The 27,952-nt window shown below is 40.4% G+C and overlaps 1 protein-coding gene across 4 annotated transcripts in view; it reads left to right on the plus strand.

The window, feature by feature from the left end:
- Positions 1-27,952, plus strand: part of tmem68 (transmembrane protein 68) — a 61,253-nt gene that overhangs the window by 25,847 nt on the left and 7,454 nt on the right. For 3 of the 4 annotated variants that reach the window (XM_060824327.1, XM_060824330.1, XM_060824328.1), the window contains exons 4-5: positions 1,975-2,142; positions 11,781-11,974. In XM_060824327.1, coding sequence (XP_060680310.1) covers positions 1,975-2,142; positions 11,781-11,974 — 362 coding nt within the window. Of the gene's footprint in view, positions 1-1,974; positions 2,143-11,780; positions 11,975-18,585; positions 18,713-27,952 lie in introns of those variants that run through there. The other variant, XM_060824331.1, reaches the window with a different exon arrangement.

The raw sequence follows: 27,952 nt of genomic DNA on the forward strand, positions 1-27,952 counted from the left end.
TTGGTGAAACAACTTGGGCAAATCATTTTCCTTGAGAAATTGATGACAGCAGATATTAATAAAGCACCACTTTTTAAATGAAAATAGTGCCATACATGTGTCTCACCTGGGAACTTGGTTAAGTGGATATCAAATCAAAAAAGTAAAGATTAGAATGTCTGGTTGAAAGAATGAGTTTTGAGAAGTGTGACCAGTGGAGTGGCTCAAGGGCCGGTGCTGGGCCCTCTACTTTTTGTCATTTACATAAATGATTTGGATGCGAGCATAAGAGGTACAGTTAGTAAGTTTGCAGATGACGCCAAAATTGGAGGTGTAGTGGACAGTGAAGAGGGTTACCTCTGATTACAACAGGATCTTGACCAGATGGGCAAATGGGCTGAGAAGTGGCAGATGGAGTTTAATTCAGATAAATGTGAGGTGCTGCATGTTGGGAAAGCAAATCTTAGCAGGACTTACACACTTAATGGTAAGGTCCTAGGGAGTGTTGCTGAACAAAGAGACCTTGGAGTGCAGGTTCATAGCTCCTTGAAAGTGGAGTTGCAAGTAGATAGGATAGTGAAGAAGGTGTTTAGATTAGATTACTTACAGTGTGGAAACAGGCCCTTCGGCCCAACAAGTCCACACTGACCCGCAGAAGCACAACCCACCCATACCCCTACATTTACCCGTTACCTAACACTACGGGCAATTTAGCATGGCAAATTCACCTGACCCGCACATCTTTGGACTGTGGGAGGAAACCGGAGCACCCGGAGGAAACCCACGCAGACACGGGGAGAACGTGCAAACTCCACACAGTCAGTCGCCTGAGGCGGGAAATGAACCCGGGTCTCTGGCTTTGTGAGGCAACAGTGCTGACTACTGTGCCACCGTGCCGCCCATGAAAGCGTTTGGTACGCTTTCCTTTATTGGTCAGAGTATTGAGTACAGGAGTTGGGTGGTCATGTTGCAGCTGTACAGGACATTGGTCAGGCCACTGTTGGAATATTGCATGCAGTCTTGTCTCCTTCCTATTGGAAAGGTGTTGTGAAACTTGAAAGGGTTCAGAAAAGATTTATAAGGATGTTGCCAGGGTTGGAGGATCTGAGCTACAGGGAGAGGCTGAACAGTCTGGGACTATTTTCCCTGGAGCGTTGGAGGCTGAGGGGTGACCTTATAGAGATTTATAAAATTATGAGCATGGATAGGATAAATAGGTAGTCTTTTCCCTCGATTGGGGACTCCAGAACTAGAGCGCATAGGTATATGGTGACAGGGGAAAGATATAAAAGAGACCTGAGAGGAAAGATATAAAAGAGACCTAAGGGGCAACTTTTTCACGCGGAGGGTGGTACGTGTATGGAATGAGCTGCCAGAGGATGTGGTGGAGACTGGTAAAATTGCAACATGTAAGAGGCATTTGGATGGGTATATGAATAGGAAGGGTTTGGAGGGATATGGACCAGGTGCTGGCAGGTGGGACTAGATTGGGTTGGGATGTCTGGTCGGCATGGACAGGTTGGACCGAAGGGTCTGTTTGACTCTTAAGTAGGTAGTAATGTTTAAGAAGGTATTAAGACTTAAGTCTTTTGAAGGGAAAACGTATATGTCAGTTGGCTGACTGTTATGGATGATACTGCTATATATGCAGTATATTCAACAGACACATTTTAAAACATAATGTGGCAAGTATTGTGAAATGAAAAATGTAAACTATAAAATGTAATTATCTTGATGTTAGAAATGAGTCACTACCTAGATAACAATTGTGACTGGAATCGAATTGATGTCGAGAGCCTCCATTAATGCTTATCTGTTTTTGCTAGCTTTGTCATTTATGACAACTTTTGTGACACACATTTTGCAGATCAGATTAATTTTGTAACTCTTATTTTTAACACTATTGCTTTTTGTAGACAGGAAACATTTTAAGCAGAATAATGTAGACTTTGTCATTCATTAAGTATTATGCTAACACTGCTCATTTTTCCTCAGGTTACGAAGTTCATGGTTTGGAAAAGATTCCTGATGCAGGGCCAGCCTTGATTGTTTATTATCATGGGGCCATACCCGTAGACTATTACTATTTTTTAGCTAAAGTAATTATACAAAAAGGAAGAACGTGCCACTCTGTAGCTGACCATTTTCTTTTTAAGTTACCAGGTACTTTTTCTATTATTTCTGCTTATGTTTACTTGGATAATGTGTTCTGCAAAATGGCTTATCTAGAAAACTACAAAAGTTGAAATTTCTTGAGGAAGATATCAATGTGTGCACACTTAAGTATTTTTCTCCACTAAATAACATTTTGGACATCTCTATAGAAGAGATGTGAACTTGCTTTTCATATTAGAACTTATTAAATAACTTGATATCATAGAATCATACAGTACAGAAGAGGCCCGTGGAGTCTGTACTGCCAAAAGTAACTGCCTACACTAGTCCCACAGTCCCACATCAGGCCCAAGCTAAGTGCTCATCTAAGTACTTTCTAAAAGTTGTGAAGTTTCCTACCTCAACTACCTTCCTAATCTGTCTATTCCAAACCCACCACCCACACTCTTGGTGAAAAAGATTTTACTCAAATCCTTACTAAACCTCCTGTATTTCACTTTAAAATCATGTCTCTTTGTTATTGACCCTTTGACTAAAGGAAACAGCTGCTTTCAGTTCACTTTCTCCCATAAAGCCCTGATTAGACCACACTTGGAATATTGTGTTCGATTCTGGTCGCCTCATTATAGGAAGGATGTGGAAGCTTTCGAGAGGGTGCAGAGGAGATTTACCTGGATTCTGCCTGGACTGAAGAAAGGTTGAGGGAGCCAGGGCTCTTCTCATTGAAGAAGGATGAGAGGTGACTTGATAGAGGTGTTCAAGATGATGAGACGCATAGATACAGTGGAAAAGAAAATACTTTTTTTTCCCAGGACGGAAATGGCTATCATGAGAGGGCATAGTTTTAAGGTGATCGGAGGAAAATTTAGGGGAGATGTCGGAGGTCAGTTCTTTACACAGTTGTGGGTGCATGGAATGCATTGCCAGCAGTGGTAATAGTCAGATGCATTAGGGACATTTAAGTGACTCTTGCATAGGCCCATGGATGATAGTAAAATGAATGGTATGTAGGTTAGTTTGAACTTCGAGTAGGATGAAAGGTTAGCACAACATCGAGGGCCAAAAGGCCTCTACTGGGCTGTACTGTTCTATGTTCCTTGATCCTGACCTTATACACTTCTCTCAGGTTCCCCCCGCTAACTATCTCTGTTTAAAATAAAAGCCCAGGCTTATCTGGCCTGTCTTCATATGTTCCAACACCTTCCACCCTGACCTCAAATTTACCTGGACCATTTCAGACTCCTCCCTCCCCTTCCTAGACCTCTGCATTTCTATCTCGGGCGACCGAATCAACACAAACATTTGCTATAAACCGACTGACTTCCACAGCTACCTACACCAAACCTTCTCCCCCCCGCCCCTTGTAAAAACGCCATCCCATATTCCCAATTCCTTCATCTCCACTGCATCTGCTCCCAGGAGGACCAGTTCCAATACCGAACAACCCAGATGGCCTCCTTCTTCAAAGACCACAATTTCCCTCCAGACGTGATCGACGATGCTCTCCACCGCATCTCCTCCACTTCCCGCTCCTCCGCCCTTGAGCCCTGCCCCTCCAATCGCCACCAGGACAGAACCCCACTGGTCCTCACCTACCATCCCACCAACCTCCATACACATCATATCATCCATCATCGTTTCCGCCACCTCCAAACGGCCCCCAAAACCAGGGATATATTTCCCTCGCCTCCCCTATCAGCGTTTCGAAAAGACCAATCCCTCCGTGACTCCCTTGTCAGGTCCACACCCCCCACCAACCCAACCTCCACTGCCGGCACCTTCCCCTGCAACCGCAAGAAATGCAAAACTTGCGCCCACACCTCCCCCCTTACTTTCCTCCAAGGGATCCTTCCATATCCGCCACAAATTCACCTGCACATCCACACAAGTCAGTTACTGCGTCTGCTGCACCCGATGTGGCCTCCTCTATATTGGGGAGACAGGCGGCCTACTTGCGAAACGTTTCAGAGAACACCTCTGGGACACCCGAACCAACCAACCCAACCACCCCGTGGCTCAACACTTTAACTCCCCCTCCCACTCCACCAAGGGCATGCAGGTTCTTGGACTCCTCCATCGCCAGACCATAGCAACATGACAGCTGGAGGAAGAGCGCCACATCTTTCACCTAGGAACCATCCAACCACAAGGGATGAACTCCGATTTCTCCAGTTTCCTCATTTCCCCTCCCCCCACCTTGTCTCAATCCCAACCCTCGATCTCAGCACCACCTTCCTAACCTGAATCTTCTTCCTGACCTGTCCGCCCCCACCCCCACTCCGGCCTATCACCCTCACCTTAACCTCCTTCCACCTATCGCATCTCCAACACTCCTCCCCCAAGTCCCTCCTCTCTACCTTTTATCTTAGCCTTCTTGGCACACTCCTCATTACTGAAGAAGGGCTCATGCCCGAAACGTCGATACTCCTGCTCCTTGGATGCTGCCTGGCCTGCTGCGCCTTTCCAGCAACACATTTTCAGCTCTGATCTCCAGCATCTGCAGTCCTCATTTTCTCCTTCACATGTTCCTGAAATGTTGCATTCACTCAACATCCTTGTGAATCTCTTTTGTACCTCCTCCAATGCAATTATAATCTGGACTGCGCACACTACTCCAGCGTGGCCTTACTAAAGTTCCGTACAGACCTAACATGACCTCTCTGCTGTTGTAGTTTATGCCACAAATGATAAGGGCAAGCAACCTGTATGTCTTCCTAATTAGGTAAAAGTTCTATTCCTGATGAAGGGCTTTTGCCCGAAACCTCTATTTTCCTGCTCCTTGGATGCTGCCTGACTGGCTGTGCTTTTCCAGCACCATTCTAATCTAGACTCTGTCTTCCTACTTAACCTGTCCTGTCACCTTCAGAGATCTGTGGAGAAGCACCCCAAAATCCCTGTGCTCCACTGAGTTTTCTAGTGTGCTGCCATTCATTTCAGTCCTGTTCTTTCTTCCAAAGTGCCTTAGATTTCTTCACTTGTGGAATATAGATGTTACTGGCTGGCCAGCATTTATTGTCCGTCCCTGGTTGCCAATAAGAAGGTGGTAGGGAGCTGCCTTCTTGAACTGCTGTAGGATGCTGTAGGTTGACCCACAATGTTCTTACGAAGAGAATTCTAGGATCTTGACCCAGAGACAATAAATTAACAGTGTCTTGGACAGGAAGCACAAAGGGCGGTGTTCTTATGTATCTGCTGCCCATTTATGAATGTCAAACAATAGGGGACCCTAGCACTGATCCTTGTGGTATGCCACTGCACACCAAACTCTGTCACATCAATAGCCTTCTACTACTAACCTCTGTTGCTACTAAGCCAGTTTTGATCCATCTTGCCAGGTTACCTTTGAGCCCATGAGCTTTTACCATCTGTGTCAATTTGCCATGCGTGACATTGTGAAAGGCTGTGTGGAAATCCTCATCAACTGCCCTTACCTGATTTGAACAATTTGTAATTTCCTCCCAGTATTCCACTAGATTTGTTAGGCTTTCTTCTGACAAAGTCATGGTGATTACTTTTCTCAAACCCTGCCTCTCAAATAGAGATTAATTTTCTCCTTCACTTTCTTTTCTGCAATGGTTTCTTCAACCCTGATAGGTCAGGGAACAACAGACCAGTGAGTCTATCTCCTACCATACTTCTTGTAAAATGAAATTACCCTAGCTGTCTTCTGGTCCCTCTTCTGTGGGCACAGACTATTTTAAAATTTGGGTCGTAGTCCCTCTAATTTTCTGTCTCACCTCCCACAGCAGCCTGGGTTATAACTTATCCAGATCTGGGGATTTCCTCACTTTTAAATTTGCCAAATCTCCAATACCTCCTTGCTGTTTGTATCAATCTGCTCAAGAGCTTCACAGTTGTTTTCTCGAATTTTGTGCGTGCAGCCTAATCCTCTGAGCTGAAAATGTGTTGCTGGTTAAAGCACAGCAGGTTAGGCAGCATCCAAGGAACAGGAAAGTCGACGTTTCGGGCATAAGCCCTTCATCAGGAAACCTGATGCATTCCTGATGAAGGGCTTATGCCCGAAACGTTGAATTTCCTGTTCCTTGGATGCTGCCTAACCTGCTGTGCTTTAACCAGCAACACATTTTCAGCTCTGATCTCCAGTATCTGCAGACCTCACTTTTTACGCCTAATCCTCCGAGTAAAGAAATACCACTGTAAAGGAAAGGTAGGAGAAGAGAGCCCTGAATGGCTGGCAAGTGGACACTGCTAAGTTTAATGATGATTTCAGTAAAATGCCATCTAGTTTTCGACTACACTACCTCAGACAAAGACCTTGATTATTCACCTTACCTATGCCCCTCATGATTTTATAGAACTCCATAAAAATCACCCCTCAGTCTCCTACACTCAAGGGGTAAAGGTCCCATCCTATCCAGCCTCTTCTTATATCTCAAACCCTCCAGTCTCTGTAATATCCCTGTCAACCTTTTTGAACCTTTTCCATTTTAATAACATTCTTCTTAAAGCAAGGAAGCCAGAAGTGGTATGCAGTACTCCAAATGTGGCCTTAACAATGTCTTGTACAGCTATAAAATGATGCTCCAACCCCTATACTCAGTGCTGTGGCTGATGACCATGCCAAATGCCACCTTCATCAACCTGTCTACCTTTGATGCCAAAGTTTCAAAGAGCTATGTACCTGCACTCATAGGTCTGTTTGTTTGACAACAGTCCCAGGACCCTACCGTTAACTGTGCAAGTCCTGCAGTGGTTGGCCTTACCAAAATCGAGCACTTTGCATCTATCTGAATTAAGTTCCATCTCTCATTCCATGGCCCTGGCCCAGTTGATCAAGATTCCGTTATACATTTAAATAACCACTTGCATTGTCCATTAAATCTCTAATTTTGGTGTCATCCATAAACTTACCAACCATGCCTCCTATATTTTCATCCAAATTGCTAAAAATGAGAAACAGTGAATCCAGCACCTATCCTTGTGGCATGTCATTGGTCACAGGCCTCCAGTCTGAGCAACAACCCTCTTCAACCACCCTCTGTCTCGAACCATCAAGCCAATTTTTTTTATCCAGTTGGCTGGGTCTCCCTAGCCAATATGTTCTAACCTTACTAAACCGTCTACCATGTGATATCTTGTTGAAGACCTTGCTAAAGTCCACGGTGACAATGCCTACTGCTCTGCCTTCATCTATGTTCAGTTCATCTCTTCAAAAAAGTCAGTGAAATTTGTGATACACGATTTCCCATGCACAAAGTGATGCTGACTATCTGTAATCAGACCTTGCCTTTCCATATGTATGTAAATCCGGTGTCTCAGAGTTCTTTCCCCCACCACCCCCCAACACTTTACTGGCGTTATGCTCGCCAGTCTGTAGTTCCTGGCTTTTCTTTGCAACCTTTCTTAAATAATGGCACAACATTAACCAACCTCCCAGTCTTCTGGCATCTCACCTTTGGCTGGCGATGATACAAGTATCTCTGTAATTTCTTCCATAGCTTCCCACAATGTGCTGAGAAACTCTTGATCATATCCTGGGGACTTATCTACCTTTATGTCTTTTAAATCTTCTAACACCACCTCTTTCTGTCTTATGGACTCTTTTCAAGACATCACTATCTATTCCTGAATTTCTCTAGCTTCCACATTCTTTCTCCACTAAATGCTGATGAAAAAGTGTTCAACACGTAGGTGGCTTCGTTGATCTTTTAAGGGGCCCTATTCTCCCTCTAGTTACTCTTTTGCCCTAATGTACTTATACAATCTCTTTGAGTTCTCCATTAGATTTAGATTACTTAGTGTTGAAACAGGCCCTTCGGCCCACCCTGACCCATTTCCCTACATTTACCCCTTCACCTAACACTACGGGCAGTTTAGCATGGCCAATTCACCTAACCTGCACAATTTTGGACTGTGGGAGCCAACTGGAGCACCCGGAGGAAACCCACGCAGACATGGGAGAATGCCTGTGGGGAATTTGCACAGTCGCCTGAGGCAGGAATTGAACCCGGGTCTCTGGCGCTGTGAGGCAGCAGTGCTAACCACTGTACCACCGTGCAGCCCCTACCTGAGCTTTCAAAGCTATCTCATGTCCCCTTTTTGCCCTCCTGATTTTCCTCTTAAATGTGCTCCTGTATCCCTATACCTGACACATGCCTCTTCTTTCTTTACTAGAATCTCAATATCTCTGGCCATTCAGTGTTCCCTACTCCTGCCCTTCCCATTTAACAGGGACTTGCGGGCCCTGAACTCTCGTTATCTTGCTTTTGAAGGCCTCTCATTTGCCAGATGTCGCTTTACCTGCCAACAATCTCCCCCAATCAACTTCTGAAAGCCTGTCTAATACCTTCAAAAATGACTTTGCCCCAATTTTAGAACTTTAACTTTAAACAAAAAATGCTTCAGCTTTGATGAAAAGACCTAGACTTGAAACGTTAGCTTGCTGTCTCTCCATGGATGCTGCCTGACCCATTGTGATCTTCAGCATTTGTTGTTTTTAGTACAAATTCCGTCATCTGTACTAATTTGCTCCTAGAACGTTATCTTGTGGACCAGACCTATCCTTTTCCATACATATTCTTAAATGAATGCAATTATGTTCACTGGTCCCAAAATGCAACCCCACAAACATCTCCGTCACTTGCCATGTTTTGTTTCCCGAGAGATCGGGTTTTTGCTGCTCCTGTAGTAGGGCCATCTTCATGTATTGATTTGAGAAATTTTTCCTGAACATACTTAAAAACAGCTTCTTTATCCAATACCTTAATACTATGGCAGTACCAGTTTATGTTTGGAAAGTTACAATTTATTATTCCAGACCTACTATTCTTACAGGTTTTTCTATCTCGCGACATACTTGCTCCTCAATTTCTCTGACTATTGGGGGGTCTATAGTACAGTCTCATCAAAATGATCACCTCCCTTCTTATTTCTCAGCTCCACCCTTATAGTTTCACTGAACAATCACTCAGGAATATCTTTAAGTACTGCTGTGATGTTTTCCCTAATCAAAAAAAAAGCCAGTCTCTCTCCACTCTTGCCTCCCTTCTACCCTTCTTGTAGGATCTGCACCCTGAAACATTGAGCTGCAAGTCCTGTCCCTCCCTTGGCCATATTTCTGCAATAGCTGTGATACCTATCCCTACTGTAAGTTCATCTGCCTTCCCTGTCAAGCCTCTTGCTTTGAAATGAATGCAGTTTTACTTTATCAGTCTTTCCTTGTTCACTGCCATGCACTTGCCGGCAATTTTTGTTTAAGTTGCTCTCTAATTTCTATACTAACCTCAATCTTGTCTCCCTGTCTTGTTACTGTTTAGGGTCCCACCTCTCTGTCAGACTAGTTTAAACCTTCCTGAGTAGCTCTAGCAAATCTGCCACCAGGATACAGGTTATAATGTGCGTTTTGTTAATGTGAATTCGCTACAGCACAATTGAGGACACTGTTTCTAAAGTGCAAAGCTTTAAAGTGTATATTGATCATAATGCCATTCTGGCCCCATTACTTTAAATGGTACGTAATTTTTTTATAACAGGTGATTGCATGAGAACAGAATTACTGCACTATCGCAGAACTGACTGTGTTGATCCCACTTCAGATCAGGTGTAACCCATCCCTATTTGACAGCTCACTGCTGCCCAAACGCGATCCAAAAATCCCTTGCACCAGCTCCACAGCCACACATTCATCTGCCTTATTATCCTTTTCCTACAATCAGTGCACACTGATTAAAAACCCCTTCGATCCTAATTTTTAATCTCCTGCCAAACCCCTTGTATTCATTCTGCAGGACCTCCTCCCTTTTTCTACCAATGTAAGTGGTACTAATGTGTATAACCACCTGTGACTGCTCACACTCCCCTTTGAGAAATTGCTGCAAATGGTCTAAGATGTTCTTGACCCTGGCACCAGGGGGAGGCAACATGCCACCAGGAGTCTTCTCCTGGAGAGGCTGAAGAAATGCCTGCCCATGCTCCTCCCTCATCACAGTTGCTTGTCTGGACTTTGCCATTCCTGCTTTATAGCAGAGCCAGTTGTGGTTTCTGGCTGCTGCTGGTATTTTCCTCTGAGAGGCTACTCTGAGAGACACAGTCACAGGTGTGCGCACGCACACACTGTTTGAGAGGGGAACAGCCACAGTAGACTCCTGCACTACCTGGCTACCTCTCCTGGTGGTCACCCGTTTATCTCACTGAACCTGTGGTGTGACCATCTCCCTGAAGCCACTATCTGTGGCCCCTGTATTCTCGTGTGTACCCAGCTGCCGATTCAACAGATCCATCCTGTCTGAGAGGAGCTGCAGTCGGACATGCTTCCTGCAGACATAATTGCTAGGGATACTTTACTGCTCCCTGATTTCTCATGTCTGATTGGAGGAGCGTACCACTCCACTGACTGCCACCTCTGCCCATTTAAAGGACTTAGGGAGAAGAAAAAAGTCTTATTTTGCCTTGTACGTTGTTGCTGCACGTCATCCTGAAGAAAGCCTGGTATTCACCTAAGCCTGCATTTAGACCTACCAGCAGCATTTCAAACACAAAGCAGCCCCTCTCAAAAATTGTCACTCCATTAGAGCCTGCCTACCTCTTTATTTGCTTCCTGGGCAGCCACTGGTGACACTAACAATTAATTACCTGTAACAGACCTTTTAAGTCTTTTGAAATTGCCCACACTCCTCTTCACTGCCTGGGCAGTCACTGGTTATACGTTATTTTGAACTGTAATATCTGGTCTATACCTACCCCCACTGGACTGTAGTAACGGAAATAAGATACAACAATGCCTTCTTTTCTTTCACTCCCAGCATTTCACGCTCTGCAGCTCTATCATTTTGCTGCACCTCTGCCACTTTCCACAATCTCACACACAAGATACCATTGATAGTGCAAGGGTTAAATCACCTTGATGAATATCTGCTTGATAACCCTTGTATCATAAGTTGTTTTACTTAGAATGTTTGTGCAAATGAGAAACTTCCAAGGTTTGTGTGTAATCTTGTAAAAAGGTTAGTTGCTGATTTTGCATGAACTAGAACGTTGTTTAATTAATGAACAGCCAGCCAATAGATAGACTTAAACCAATCTAAACACTAACATTAGTTTTGTCAAAGACACTTTTGGAATACTGCATGCAGTTCTGGTCACCCTTTTATAGGAGGGATGTTGCTAAACTTGAGAGATTTACCCACATGTTTCTTGATTGCAAGGGGAGGCTGGGTTTGTTTTCACTGGAGCATCAGAGGATGAGGGATGACTTTTTAGAGATTTATTAAGTCATGAGGAGTGTAGATGGGGGAATAATCAAAGTCTTTTTCTTAGGGTGGGGGAGTGCAGAACTGGAGAGCAGAGGATTAAGGTGAGAGGCAAAAGATTTAGACAGGACCTAAGGGGCAACCTTTTCATGCAGCAGATGCTATGTGTATGAGCAAGCTGCCAGAGGAAGTGATAGGGTGGATACAATTACATCATTTAAAACACATCTGGGTGGACATATGAATAGGAAGGGTTTAGAGGGATATGGGCCAAATGCTGACAAATGGGATAGGTCAGACTGGGATGTGGGTCAGTGTGGATGAGTTGGACCGAAGGTTCTGTTTCCGTGCTGTATGACTCTATAATCAGCTGTGTTATACTTTTAATGCTTTTGTGAGACAATAGAACTTAAATACTTGTTTTTTTCCCCCCCCCCGCCTATTTCTGCCAGTAAAGATACTTAAACTTTCTTTCAGGCTTTAAATTATTGTTGGAAGTTTTTAGTGTCATGCATGGTCCGCAAGAAGAATGTGTCAAAGCTTTGAAAAGTGGTCACTTACTGGCCATCTCACCAGGTGGAGTCCGTGAAGCATTGTTTAGTGATGAGTCTTACAGCATATTCTGGCGCGGTCGAAAGGGTTTTGCGCAAGTGGCAATTGATGCGCAAGTGGTGAGTACCAATAAGCTATGATTTACTATTTAGCAGATGTATAATTTAATTTTTCAATCTCTATTTTGCGTCTGCCCTTATTCTATAAATATTTTTTGCCCTGAAGAAATCCCAAGCATAAGGGAAGAGTAGCAGAAAACATCTGTGGATTCCCTTGTTGATTCCATTGCCACGGTGAAAGTATCATTTATAAACTGAAAAGATCTTTACTGCGTAAGATTAGTTAACAGTCTGTTACTTGCCCTGTTAATACACCATATTTAGCTGGCAGTTAAACTGGGCAAATGTCATCTTAGGTATGCTTAAATGGTAAAGTTAGCTGCGATCTCAAATTGATTAATAACTATCAAAGGATTTACTTCAGTGTATTATCTGTGATACAATTAGTAACACTCTTGCCTTTAAATCAAGAGTTTGTAGGTTCAAAATGAGACTTAAGCCTCAGAATTTTGACCAATAAGTAGACTATCACTGAAGGAGTACTACAAACTGTTAAGGTTTGCATGCTCTTGTAAAACCAAAAGGTGTAAATTCTTGATGCTAACAAAAAGAATAATCAGAATTTAGAATTGTAATTGACAACATTTATTGTATAATATTACGTGTCCTTGATAGGTATGTCCCTGTTGGGCAGGGAGGCAGTCATATGGTAAGGGAACCGTGGTGTACTAGGGATTTAAAGAAAGAGTTAAGAAGAGCAAAGGCAGGACACGAGCAGTCTTTGACAAATAGAATAAAGGAAAACCCCAAAGCCTTCTATATGTATGTGAGGAATAAAAGGATGACTAGGGTAGGAATAGGGCCAGTCAAAGACAGAAGTGGGAAGTTGAGTGTGGATCCTGTGGAGATTGGAGAGGTGCTAAACGAACATTTCTCATTGGTTTTCACTCGGGAAAAGGAGAATGTTGTAGAGGAGAAGAATGAGGTATGAGATATTAGATTAGAAATGATCGAAGTTAGTTACGAACAGATGTTATCAATTCCTAGAAGGAGTGAAAGCAGACAAGTCCCCTGGGCTGGATGGGATTTATCTGAGGATTCTCTGGGAAGCTAGGGAGGAGATAGCAGAGCCTTTGGCTTTGATATTTGATTTGTCATTGTCTACAGGTTTAGTACCAGAGGACTGGAGGATTGCAAATGCTGTGACTTTGTTCAAGAAGGGCAGTAGAGATGACCCAGGTAATTATAGACCAGTGAACGTTACTTCTGTTGTAGGAAAGATTTTGGAAAGATAAGATTTATAATCATCTAACAAGCAACAATTTGATTTCAGAAAGTCAACATCAAGGTTTCATCAAGGGCAGGTCATATCTCTCAAATCTCATTGATTTTTATGAGAAGGTGACTATGCATGTAGATGAGGGTAGGGCAGTAGACGTGGCATACATGGACTTCACTAAAACCTTTGATAAGGTTCCACATGGTAGGCTGTTGGAGAAAATGCAGAGGCATGGGATTGAGGGTGATGTAGTAGTTTGGATTAGAAACTGACTTTCTGAAAGAAAGCAGCATGTGGTGGTTGATGGGAAATGTTCAGCCTGGAAACCGATTACTAGTGGTGTGCCATAAGAATCTGTTTTGAGACCACTATTGTTTGTATTTTTATAAATGATTTAGATGCAGGCATAGGTGGATGGATGAGTAAATGTTCAGACGACACTAGTGGACAATTTGGAAGAATGTTACAGGTTGCAGGGGGGGCTTGGATAAACTGCAGAATTGGACTGAGAGGTGGCAAATGGAGTTCAATGCAGCTAAATGTGAAGTGATACACTTTGGAAAGAATAACAGGAAGGCAGAGTACTGGGTCAATGGAAAGATTCTTGGTAGTGTGGATGTGCAGAGTCTTAGAGTCCATGTACATAGATCCCTGAAAGTTGCCACCCAGGTGGATCGTACTGTTAGGAAGGCATACGGGATGTTAGGTTTCATTAATAGAGAGATTGAGTTCCGGAGCTGCAATATCATGCTGCAACTATACAAAACGCTAGTGCGGCCACACTTGGAATATTGTATACAGTTCTGGTCGCCATATTTCAGGAAGGATGTGGAAGCATTGGCAAAGGTGCAGAGGAGGTTTACCAGTATGTTGCCTGGTCTGGAGGGAAGGTCTTATGAGGAAAGGCTGAGAGACTTGGGTCTGTTCTCATTGGAACGAAGACTAAGAGGGGATTTGATAGAGAAATACAAGATGATCAGAGGATTAGATAGAGTAGACCGTGAAAGTCTTTTTCCTAGCTGATGACGTCAGCTTGTACAAAGGTGCATAACTACAAATTGAGGGATTATAGATTTACGACTGATGGCCTGAAGGGCCTGTTCTGCGCTGTATAGTTCTATAATCTAAATATTGAAACTTCATATTTGATTACTTCAAGATATGGCACAATGCACAAGTTCAGTACTTGTCAGTTTCTTTCTCCTATGAATACCAGCATGTTTGAGGGTTTTTTCTAAATTCCTTGAACTTGTTCTCTAGGCTCATGACACTCACAACGTTCTTAGCTTAGTCACATTATCTCTTAACATACAAATAAATCCCTTTGTAGCAATAAAACTTAAACTGCAGTGGATTATTTTTCAAACCTAATCGTCTCAATCTATTATGGATATTTTTAAACTGCCTAATCAGTTGTGTATACACACCTCTGGAGCAGGTAGGACTTCCACCCAGACGTCCTACCTCAGAGATAGAGACATTGCCACCGTGACATAAGATATGCCTCAGACTGTTGTAATTACTGAAGCTACACTATTTACTATAAAAAAAAGAACAATGTAAAGACAGATAGCAAAAGTTTCTATAAATATATAAAATTAAAGAGCAGCATTGGTCTTGTAGAGGATGAGCAGGGGCATTTAATCATGGGATATGATGAAGTGGCTGAAGCATTGAACAAGTATTTGTGAATGTCTTCACTGTGGAGGGCACTAATAACATGCCAGTAATTGACTAAGAGATGAAGGTAGAGGAGAACCTGGAAACGATCATTACCACGCAAGAGGTAGTGTTGGGCAAGCTATTGGATCTAAGGATAGACAGATCTCCTGGCCCTGATGGAATGCATTCCAGGGTACTAGATGCGATAGCAAGAGAAATAACAAGCACACTTGTAATTTTCCAAAGTTTGCAGGACTATGGGGCAATTCCAGCAGATTGGAAAACAGTAAATGTGATGCCACTGTTTAGAAAAGGTGGTAGACAAAAGATGGGGAATTATAGCTTAGCTTCTGTAGAAGGGAAGATACTTGAGTTTACTGTTAAAGAAGAAATAGCAAGGTATCTAGGTAGACTTTGTCCTTTTGGGCAGACACAGCATGGGTTCAAGAAGGGCAGGTCATGCTTAACTAATCTTTTGGAATTCTGTGAAGTCATTACAAGCACAATGGACAACGCTGACCCAGTAGATGTGTTATAGTTAGATTTCCAAAAAGCTTTCAACACAGTGCTGCACAAGATAAAGGTGTATGGTATAATGGGTAAGATTTGGCATGGATAGAGGATTGGTTGACTAACAGAAAGCAAAGAGTAGAGGTAAATGAGTGCCAACCAGAATAGCAATCAGTAATGAGTGACATGCCTCAGGAAGCAGTGTTGGGACCGCAATTATTCACAATTTATTATTGATGGTTTGGAGTTGGGCATGATGTCTCGGGTGTCATTGTTTGTAGATGACACTAAGCTGAGTGGCAGAGCAAAGTGTGCAGAGGATTATGAAACTTTGCAGAGGAACATATGTACATTAAGTGAGTGGGCATTGGTCTGGCAGATGGAATACAATTTGATAAATGTGAAGTCATCTGTTTTGGTAGTAGTAATAGTAAAAAGGACTATTACTTGAATAGTTCAAAAGTTTCAGCATGCTGCTATGCAGAGGGACATGAGTATCCTTTAACATGAATCACCAAAGATTGGTCTGCAGATACTACAAGTAATTAGGAAGGCTAATTGAATTTAGTACTTCATTGCTGAAGGGATTCAGTTTAAAACTGGGGAGGTTATGTTGCAGCTTTTTAGAGTGCTGGTGAGATCACACATTGAGTCCGGCGTGCAGTACTTGCTTACTTGAGAAAGGATGTCTTGGTACTGGGAGGGGTGCAGAGGAGGTTCACCAGGCTCATTCTGGAGTTGAGGGGGTTATCTTATGAGGAAAGACTGAGTAGATTGGGATTACATTCGATGGAATTTAGAAGAATGAGGTGGGATCTCATAGAAATATATAAAATTATGAAGGGAATAGATAAGATAGATGCAGAGAGGATGTTTCCACTAGCAGGTGAAACTGAGATAAGAGGGCATAGCCTCAATATTAGGGGGAGTAGATTTAAGACTGAATTAAGAAGGAACTTCACCCAGAGGATTGTGAATCTATGGAATTCCCTGTCCAATGAAGGGGTTGAGGCTACTTCAGTAAATGTCTTCAAAGCTAAGATTGATTTTGTTTTTGGAACAATGAAGGAATTGAGGGTAGTGGTGAGATGACGGGTAAGTGGAGTTGAGGCCACAAAAAGATCAGCCATGATCATCATGAATGACTGAGCAGGCTCGAAGGGCCAAATGGCTTAGTCCTGCTCCTAGTTTTTGAGTTCTTATGTTGTTGTTCTCAGCTGTATGCTCCCTTCCCTCGTTCCCTGGTGCAGTTTTCTAACAGACTACTCACTTTTTCCTGAGACAATTGTTTTAGTTCTAATGCTGAATTCTAATATGGATCACTAGATCCTTATAACAATTCTTGTGAAAATTAGTTTAGTCACTCCTGGGTTATTACAGCAGCCCTTCAACTTGTGACAAATGCTGCTCAATGGCAGCACCCAATGCAAATGCTAATTTCCTGCCAGATGTTCTACTACTCACTCCTCATCTCTTTCTCATATGAGTAAGGAACCAGAGTAAACTACTTGGCCCTTCGAGCCTGCTTTGCCATTCTATAAGATCATGGCTCTAATGACAACTTTATTTGTTCTTTCTTAATGATACAATATTTTGAATTGAGAAATGCAAATCAAAGGCTTCCTTAACATCCCAATAACACCTACAAATTAAAACATTTCTATATCTATTATTTATATTAATGCATCTCTTAAAAATTATCTGGATAGTTTTTTATCGTTGTTTGTAGGAGTTTGCTGTGATTAAATTGGCTGTCTTTTTTAACCTAAAGTGGTGAAATGTCAAATGGTTACATAAAAAGTATTGAATTGATTAGACAATAGGACATCTTGATGACATCAAATGTACTATATAAATGCAACTTCCTTTAAATATTAAATCATGTTTTAAAAGGGGTATGGCTTCACTTTAGTTAAAATGGATTGTGACCAATGATACTTAGCAATGGAAGAAAAAGAGCTTGTATTGTTGATATTTGCAGTTATGGATTGAAATAGATATCAGATTCATCAGAAGGTTTCAAGTAGTGAGAATCAAATTTTAGTTATGTTAGTAAGTACAGAAAGGTTGTCTGTTCCCCCTCCAACAGTTGAGAACATGGCACATATTTAAAATGTGGAAAGTAATTGCTACAAGTACACACAGCAAGAGAAACATCTCTGTGCAAATACTGTTGCGTATGGAATTACAACACAAGCATAGTTTTCTTTTTACAATGTATTAACTTGAATGAAATTTGCAGTATTGTAGTTGAACTCCTCTTCAAACTACTAAGTCAAATTTAAATTAGACCAATAAGTAATCTGCACAAAATTAATTCAATAACATATTGAATTATTTATATTTATTAAAATCAGTTTAAATGAGCAATAGTAAATGTAAAGACATTTGCAGTTATTGTTTGAATACAAAAGTTCCAATTTTGTCAAAAATGACAATGAAGTTAATCCCTGCCAAGATTTAAGTCAATGGTTCAAGTTTTGCACCAAAAATAATGGTAAAGCTGTCAGAACACTATCATTATGAAGTAAATAGGACAGCAACTTCAAGTGAAAAAGGAGTCAAGTTTTAGTTTAAGCTGAAAATCAGAAATGAAACGGTGATGGAATTATTCAGTTTTGACAACATCTGTGGAAAGAGAAATAGAATTAACTTTTAAAGAAGAGTCACATTGAACTCAAAGCATTAACTCTCTTTTTCTCCTCAGATTTTGTCAGACCTGATGGGTTTTTTCAGCACCTTCCAGGTGCTTGCACATCATCATTAAATGTGAAAATGTCAGGTAGCTTTGTGATCTTGATACTTCATTGAAACATGCTTCTTGAAACATATGAAATGCATCAATTTTCTGTGCTAAACCACTAAATTTTCCAAAATTAAAACAAGGCTTGTCCATTCTGGTGTAAATGAATTTGGAGTGGCGTGATCAATCTTAACTAGTAACAAGCAATCTCTCTGACACTGAAAATTAACTTGTGTGGAGTCTCAAACCTTAAAATTTTAATTACTGCTGAAGATTTTTTAAAAATTCCACTTTTTTCTCTCTCTTGTTCCCCATTAGTCTCCCCTTTCTTTCCTCTCTTTGCTGTGCTTTCTGTATGTGATTTGGCATTGAATTGAATAGTCTAACTCTCAGTTCTGCGCTGCTTATAAATTCTTCAATCTGAGTGGTTAAGGTGTGGTTAACTAGTTAACACAGTTGCTTGTCCTGTTCACACAGGTCCCATGTTCCCAGTAGAAGGTTATGCACTGATGTGGATTTCTCATCACTGCAAGTTCCAGTGCAAAAGCCCACAGCAACTGTGGGCAAGTGTAGGTGTAATGAGTGGCTGGCACTATTCGTTCGCTACTGACTACAAATTCCAGGCCAGTGTTCTATATACCGCTGTATAAAGTGATTTTCCATTATTGAAATATGAAGTATTACCCACTTTTTGACTTTGAAAACTGACTTTTTATTTCTGTGTCTCACTGTCTCAGGCGCTCACTTAAGTAACTCCCAAGTTCTTCATGACCTGAATAATATGATTATATTACAGTTTTGACCATGCTCAATACTTTGTCCCATCTGCTAAGTTTTTAAACAAGTTATACAGTGTTCAGTACTGGATAGAACTCTCTTTCTTGCCAATTCGTGATCAATATTTTTGTCATTTTATTAATGTTTTAAATCGTGTTTGATCCTTTTCAACACCTTATTTTAACTATTTGTGATCAGGGATGCAAAATGTTTGCATTACTAATCATATCATCATAGACCATTAACTAAGGCAGTAAATTATCCCGAAAGGCCTTATACTGAAAGCATTGATCTATTTTTTTCAAAAATTTGAATTTATGAAGCAGTTAAATTTAAAGTTGTTTCAATTATTGTTCTGCGAAACATATTTTGCTTGAGAAATGTTTAAATGATCCTTAGAATAAAATGGATGCAAAATTCAGCTTGGGAATTCTTGTAATAGCAAAACAAATTTTGGAAACTGCTTGGATTTTGTTTTACACTCTCAAATGCCCCAAGGGGTTTCATATTGAGTTAGATGTTATATAAATTTATATTTGATTCTACACCTTGTCAATAACTGATGCAAAACTAACATGTCTGTTATTCCCGGAGGGAGATTATTTTGTCTACTGCATTCATGTGTGCTCTCTGTTGAGCAATCCAATCCTTCCATTCTCCCATTCTGTACCTGTAGTCCTGTGCATTTTCTTCAAGTTCCAATTTCTTTTTTCCATCACAGGCAAAAAAATTTCAAATTATTATTTGTTCCTGTATCAAAAAAGGTTGCTTTTCATATCCCTTCTGCATCTTTTGCTTAAACCACAAAATCTATATTCCATAGCTAGTGGAAATAGCTTTATCTACCTTAGCTAAACTTGTTGTAATTTAGTACAGTTCTATCAGATGTCCCTTCCATTTCCTCAAACTCTCACTCATGTTAAATCCAGTATTTTTCTCCTTTTGACTTTTTAAGTGCCTTTGTATGCTGCAGCACTTACAGGGTCCTCTTGTATTATGGGCACTTAGCCTGATGTTTCCCTTTTAATTATGTGTCTTGACAATCTGACTTGAGTTCCACAACGCTTGATTGTAAAATCAGCAGAATCAATCGTACAACTTACTGAATCAAAATCAATCAAATAATCTCCTGGGCCACAGCTCTTAGCACCAATAATGGTACCTAAAAACACAAAACTACTGGACTAGTGGTTTTCATCACAGATTATTCATAATTCTTTACACCTCTGCATTCAGGAACTGGACCTTATACCACTCCTTGATTTTAAGAAAAATGGAGGAAGCAGGAATGATAGATGTGTCAGTTTTGCAGCAGTTGTTGATAAGGTATAGAATCAAATACAATTTATGTTTATATAGTAGCTTTATATCAATGTGAAGTTCCTTGGGTAGTTGAGAGTGTAAAACAAAATCTGACAACATATTACTGGGTCAGTTTCTACATAGCAGTGCAGCGTGATGAGTCTTACTTAAGTCTTTCTTTAAAATTGTTTGCACTTTTTCTGTTTTATCTCCTTCCTTTTTGGCTTGTTGATGCACACCAACTTTTGCATGACCAAAACTCATTGTTTGAAACTGGACATAGTGGAACCAGGCATTATCTCGCACTGACTATTATACTCTGCGTAGATTTGAGTGATCCTCCTTATCAACTTGTTAAACATATAATTGATAAATTTAATGGTTCGCAAATTTAAGACCATCTGAAGTACAATGTATTAACTCCAAGTTAAAATAGAAAAAGCTCGGAATATACGGCCGGTCAGGTTACTGCTGTGGAAAAATAACTCACGGAATATTTTCCAGGGCTTTGGAATATATTTGGGAAAGCAAGCAAAATTAGAGAAAAATGCATTGGGCTGGTTTGCCAATGACCCATCAATGACCATTTTTGTTGAGCAACCCACCCAATAGCAGCAGGAAACTAATTGAGAAAGATAATTGTGCCATTCACACAGTCCTACATGGAAATTACAACTTTCCTAGCATTGCATGGGCTAATGCTATGTCAGTATCTCGCAATTAGGAAGCGGCTGCAGCACAGTGAAATGTTAGAGCATCATGAGAGTTCTCCCTTTTTTTTGGAAAGGCTAATTGTCTTCTGTTGAAAGAAACTAGCCGTTGCATGAAGAGCTCCTGGGACTGATGTCTTTGATAGTGCTGGGAGTGATGCATTAACAGCTGCTCCCATCAGTTTGATGGAGCTGTCACTGTACTTTCCCTTCCAACCCCACTTTCTCAGCAGAAATTGTGAAGACTGTCTCCTCAAGCTGCTTGTCATGGATGTCAATGCTGGAGGCAGCTTCTTAATTCTAGCTGCTGTCATTACTGAATGCCATCTAAACCCCAAAAAATGGTTCCAACAGCTGAAAAATTTTTGAAGTTCTGGAAAAGTCTGACTTTCTACTCTGTCCTTTTGCATAAAGAAGTTAGAAATGTAATGGATTTTAAATAAATAAAGAAGCAGAGAAACAATGGGAAGGTCTGTGAGAATGATAAAGGAAGATATTTTAAATAGCAAAAGGCTTGATGGTGTACACCAAAGGAGATGGAACAAGTTAAGAAATTAAAGATGTCTCGAGGAGGTATAAATGGAAGTAGCAGAATTGTAATCTGACATTGCTCAAGTTAATGTTGAGTATAGAAGCATATAGAATATCTAATGGAATGATGTGATGTTGTTCACTGAGCTAATAGTGAGCTTCATAGGAATCAGGTAGTAGGTAAGTAGGAAGACAGAGAGATTAGTCTGCAATTAGGCAGAGATTAAAAATGACCAATAGAAATTTCCCGTGTTACACTTTCAGACAAAGTGGGGTTGTTCTGCCAAGTGGTCACACATTTTATATTTTATCTCCCCACTGTAATCAAGATGTGGAGATGCTGGTGATGGACTGAAGTGGACAAAATTAAAAAATCTCTCAATACTAGGTTGTAGTCCAATAGGTTTATTTGAAAGTCTAGCTTTCAAAGCACTGCCACTGTAGCCAAGACAAGATTGATGAGTTTTCTTCAAAGTTTTATACTTTGAGAAAGCTTAATATACCAAAATCCCTCTTTAAGTAATGAATTTAAGTTTTTTTCATATTTAGAAAACATTAATTAAATAGAATTACATTTAAAGGTAAATAGTATTTAAATGTGTTTCAGTTTACAAAACAAAATCTTATTAATAGATAAAATGAATGGAATTTTGAAGTGTTATTTATTTTGTACGTTCCATTTTTTTAAAAAGCACAAAAGCGTTTAAGTGCTCAGAAATGTCAGTCAAATACATGGAAAGGAGTGAAAACAAATCGCTTCTGAACCTGGAGACGAGAGCTGAGAGATGAAATAAATGTGCAAGTGTTGCATCACTGCATGGAAACTTGCTACAGGACAGCAAGGGATAGGTGGGAGAGTTTGAGGAATGGACCAAGGCTTTTGGGAGATAATAGTCCTTTTTGGAGTGTTGTGTGGGTAGCAGAGGAAAAATGGCATCCTGCATGAGGTAGTAGAAATCTCAGTGGTTAGCACTGCTGCTTCACAACACCAAGGACCCAGATTCAATTCCAGCCTCTGGCAACTGTCTGTGTGGAGTTTGCATGGGTTTCCTCCCACAATCCAAAGATGTGCAGGTTAGGTGAATTAGCCATGATGAATTGTCCATAGTGTTCAGAGATGTGTAGGTTAGGTGCAGTACACAGAGGAAATGTAATAGGGTAGGGGAATAGTGCTGGGTGGGTTACTCTTCGGAGTAACGGCCTTTTTCCATACAGTAGGAATACTGTTCTATGATACTTTGAATGTTGCTGACGAAGTGAAAGTTGAGAACAAATGAAACCTTATTGCGATTTGGGGAGGGGTAAGAGTTGATTTGTGGAAAATAATTGGATACAGTGAAAGGAACCCTGTCAATAGCGTTAAAGATTCTTTGATTGGGAATAAAGGTATCCATTTTGAAAGTGTTGATGGGGAATGTGGTATTATCAGAAGAGATGGAATGGTGATGAAAAAGCATGAAGTGCCGTTTCGAATTCTTTCAGGAAGTGGTGTCTGAAAAGTGCAGGCAAGTGTAGACAGTGGGTTTACAGTGGATATATTACCAGTTACCTTGAATAACCTCCTTTTCATTCCAGTTACATCTGATCAAATAATACCAATTTCCATACTAATGCTTAAAATATTATTTTTCCTTAAGTGTCCATCCAACACAATGTTGCCACCAAACATATCTACCCCCTCTTTTCACCATTTTAAAAGCAGCTGTTACTGCTTTAACACTAGTCAATCACCCACCCTAGTGAAGTCTTTCATCATTCAATACCTCCTTTTCTCACTGCACTTTCATGTGAAATCGAATGAGACACAGCACGTAATTTTTTTTGTTTCCTCCATTCCCACCATCCAAGGTCAGATGTATTTATTCCTTCAGACTGTAATATTGATTTACTTGTACCTGTCAATTTAGTGTCCTGTATTTGCTGCTCACACTGTGATCTCCTCTGCATTAAAGGCACCTAATGTAGATTAGAGGACTGTTTTATGTAACACTTCCATTTAGTCCACAATCAGAACCCTGAGCATATGATCACCTGATTTATAGGCCAGTGAGCCTTATGTCAGTGATCAGGAAATTATCAGAGAAGATTCTTAGGGACAGGATTTACTTGCTTTTGGAAAACAATGGACTTATTAGGCATGATCAGCATGACTTTGTGCCAAGGAGGCCTTTACTCTCAATTTTGATTGAGTTTTTGAGGAAGTAACAAAAGTGCCAAGCAGTGAATGTTGTATTGACCTTTAATAAAGCATTTGACAAAGTTCCTCATGGTAGGGTGGTTCAGAAGATGAGGCCACATGATCCACGGTGAGATGGTAAGTTGAATACAAAATTGGTTTGGTCATAGAAGATATGGGGTAGTTGTGGAGGGGTGTATTTCTGATTGCAAAACTGTGATCAGTGGTAGTCCACAAGGATCAGTGCTAGGACCCCTGTTATATAGTGAGGACGGTTATCAAAAGAAATTACAGTGGGATATAGATCATTTGGGGAGTAAGGCAGAGAAATGGCCAATGGCGTTTTATCCAGATAAGTGTGAGGTGATGTATTTTGGGAGGTCAAATGCAACAGGAGGGTATTCTGTAAATGGCAAGCGCCTTAGGAGCATGGATATGCAGAGAAATCTTGGGCTGCAAGTCTGTAGCTCCCTGACAATGGCAAGTCAAATGGATAAACTGATAAAGAAGGGGTATGATGTGCTTGTCTGCATGGTTGGGATGTTGAGTAAAAAGGTTGATAAGTCACGTTGAAGCTGTATAAGACTTTAGTTAGGCCACTTTCGGCCTATTGTGTATTTTTTTTAAAGGTATTCATTTGTGGGATGTGAGCATTGTTAACTGGCCAGAATTCCTCATCCATCCCTAGTTGCCATTGAGAAAGTGGTGGTGGTGGTGAACTGCTGCAGGCCACTTGCAGTGGATTGACCCACAATGCCATTAGGGGGAGAATTCCAGGATTTTGACTCAGTGACAGTGAAGAAATGCACGTCAGGATGGAGAGTGGCTTGGGGGAGAGAGACTTGAAGGTGCTTTTGTTGTACTAGATGGAAATAATGGTGGGTTTGGAAGATGCTGTCTGGCGAATATCTGCAATGTATCTTGTAGATAATCCGCTCTGCTGCTGCTGAGTGTCAGTGCTGGAGGGAGTGGATGTAGTGCCAGTCAAATGGATGGTGACAAATGTCTCAAGTGTTATTGGGGAGTACTCCATCACACTCCTGACTTGTGCCTTGTCGATAGTGAACAGGTTTTGGGGAGTAGGGAGGTGAGTTACTTGCTACAGTATAACTAGTTTCTGGCCTGCTATTGTAGCCACTGTGTTTATGGTTTATATTGTGTATCATTCTGGTTGTCATATTATAGGAAGGATATGGAAGCTTTGGAGAGAGGGTGCAAAAGTAGTTCACCAGGATGTTGCCTGGATTAAAGTGTATTAATGAGAAGGAGAGGTTGGACAAATATGGATTGTTTTTCCTAGAGCTTTGGAGACTGAGGGGCAACCTGATAAAGATATATAAAATTATGAGAGGCATGGATAGGGTGAATAGTCAGAATCTTTTATTTTCCAAGGTGGAAATATCTAATACTAAGGGGCATCTGTTTAAAGTGAGAGGGGGGAAATGTTTTAAGTGGATGTACAGGGTGATTTGTTTTATGCAGAGGGTGGTAGGTGTATGGAATGTGCTCCTGTGGGAGGTGATAGAACCAGATACAATAGCAATGCTTAAGAGGTACTTAGATACATGAACAGGCAGGGACAAGAGGGTTTGGGATTAGTTTATGGCATCATGGTTGGCATAGACATGTTCCACTAAAGTTCACAATCTTACTCGCATTCTCTCAACTCTGATTCTGCTGTTCTAATAAAGCTCAAGGGAGTTCTTGAGGAACCACAGGCTCAATTTGAGAGTAGTAATTTCAGCTAATTTTTTTTTGTTTCTTTCCATTCCCAGCTGCCATCTCCATTTGCCTTCCACCAGCAACCCTTTCCCTCAACAATCTGTACTCGCATCCTATCTCTTTTTTTTTCTCTCCCCTGTAACTTAAAAGCTTTATCCTTGTTATATCTTTCAAATTTTCACTACTTTTGTAGTGCGGTATTTTGCACATCCTAAATAGCTTCAACTGTCTGTACAGTTAACAAGATTCATCTAATATTTGCTATTTTATGCTTTGCCCCTTTGAATCTTCACACCTTTGCTTGAATCTCATTGTCAGTGGGGAATGAAAAACATTAGTCATTCATTGTGTTTAGACTTGTTAACTGTCTTTCAATCTGCTTTTATACTTGAAGTTTTGGAAATCAAAAACAGCACAGTAACTCTCTACAGGGAACCTCTTTGGATAGAACAAGTGATGCTTTGTCTCCGTAATTACATTACTGAGATATGAAGTATGCATTAGAATTGCTAAAAGAACTGAAAACAGAATTAAGTATTTTTAAAAATACTCCAACAATAATTAAAATCTGAAGCAAACACACTCTCCGTGTGTACAATATAATTAGCAATGTCAGAAAATGCACAGCAATAACAATTCACTTGGACAGGTTCTTTTCTTTTCCAGTTTTTGTAGTAGGATATTTTCAGTAGGTAAGTACTACAATTTCACATTTTTTTGAATTTGTTTCGATTTATTTCTCAGTGCAGTATTTTATAAGGAAACGTATGAAGGAGCAAGAAAGCTCACGTGGCAGCTTCTTGGTTTCTTTGTTTGTCTGTGCATGATGAGATGCTGAATGTTGCTGTTTGGTAGTGGTGAGCACTGATAACTTCACAGTTATCTCCATTGCAAAATCTGAGCCAGTGTTTACTTAATATGCCTGGTATTTCCTTATTGTTTACTACATTTTCTTCTACTCCTATTTTTAATGTGCCACTTTCCCTTTGGTAATGCTCATTCTCTCAATGTATTTGTGAAAACCTGATTAACCTTGATCCCACTTGCAACTTTCTTTATGCACATCTTTATTTTCTCTACAGATTTGTTGCTTTTTTATAATTTTCCCAGTTTGCAGGATTTCTTCTTGTCCTGCCTTTGGTTTGACAAATTTTCTTCACTGGTTAGGGCTCAACTGAAGTATTGTTTCCAATTCAAGATGTCATCCTTTTAGATAATATCAGGGCTCTGAAGTGGATACAGAGTTGGTTTGAGTATAGTATTAGGAAGGAGGGGCTTTAGTTACATGGAGAGCTAGAAAAACTAGGATTGTTCTCTTCAGAAGAGAAGATTGAAATTAAATTTAATTGGTGTGTTCAAAATTATGACCAGTTGAATTGTATAAGAAGAAACAATTTCCAATAGCAGGAAAATCAATAACTAGAAGAGACAGATTTTGCATGATTATCCAATAAATTGCTATGATTTGGAAGGCACTGTCTGAAATAATGGTGTAAATATATCCAATTTCCATTTGAATACTTTAAAAATATGTTTCTTCGTTATGGACATAGAGCAGAAAATAGGATTAGTTCAATTTTTTTTAATGGAGCTGCTGCAGGCATGTCAGATTGAAATGGCTTCTTGCTGTGCTGTATGATTTTATGACAAAATTATTTGACTAAAATTGCTAAACTACATTAGTTTCACATTTGGCAGTTGGGAATGACGCTTCCCAATGGCACCAAATACTACTTTGAATATTTCCTATGATGGGGCCCATTCCTGAAGAAGGGCTTATGCCCGAAATGTCGATTCTCCTGCTCCTTGGATGCTGTCTGACCTGCTGTGCTTTTTCAACACCACACTCTTGACTATTAATAATTCAGTCCAGTTTATTATGATCAATTTATTTCTTGCCCCTTCAAAATTCACTTCATATAAATTTTATATCTTGGTTTGTAACTCTCCCCTGAAACCTATGAGAGACTATTTTGTTTACTAGTCACAAGATGATCCCTTGTGGTCAGATTGCACACTAATTCTGATTTGTTTTTTATCACTTCACCTAGCATGGCACATTGTCATATTATTTCTGAATAAAAGGTGCAAAGTTGCCATAGTTCTACAGGATTGCTCTCTCTTGAGATAGAAATGACTGGTGAAAGTTGAATATGAGATTCACTACACTTCTTCAGTAGAGAAGGAGAGTCTTTCATGGTAACCTCGTCTGTTACAGGAATTGAACCCATGCTGTTGGCATCACAATACATTGTAAACTAGCTGTAAGGTCATCTGAGATATGTCAACAGCTTCCTCCAGAAACTTGTGTTATGATCTTGATGGAGATTAGCTTTTGTGATAAAAGAAATTCCAACCTCTAGTTCAGACTTAAAAGAACTGTCATCAGTTTTCACATTTCAAACAAAAAATCAACATGCAATAATTAAACATAAATACAATTAATTTAACACATGAATATTGCTGATGAAATACTTTTTAGACAGTTTTTTGTCTTGCACCCAGTTTTGAAGAACACCAATTTAAAGTGAAAACTCTTAACTGTCAGAGAAAAGCAAAAGGATTTAAATTTGAAACTGGTTCTTTGACCTAAAAAAAGCACATGTGTAAAAGATCATCACTTGTT

This window comes from Hemiscyllium ocellatum, chromosome 4 (assembly GCF_020745735.1).
Source record: "Hemiscyllium ocellatum isolate sHemOce1 chromosome 4, sHemOce1.pat.X.cur, whole genome shotgun sequence".
In the NCBI taxonomy this organism is placed as follows: Eukaryota; Metazoa; Chordata; class Chondrichthyes; order Orectolobiformes; family Hemiscylliidae; genus Hemiscyllium; species Hemiscyllium ocellatum.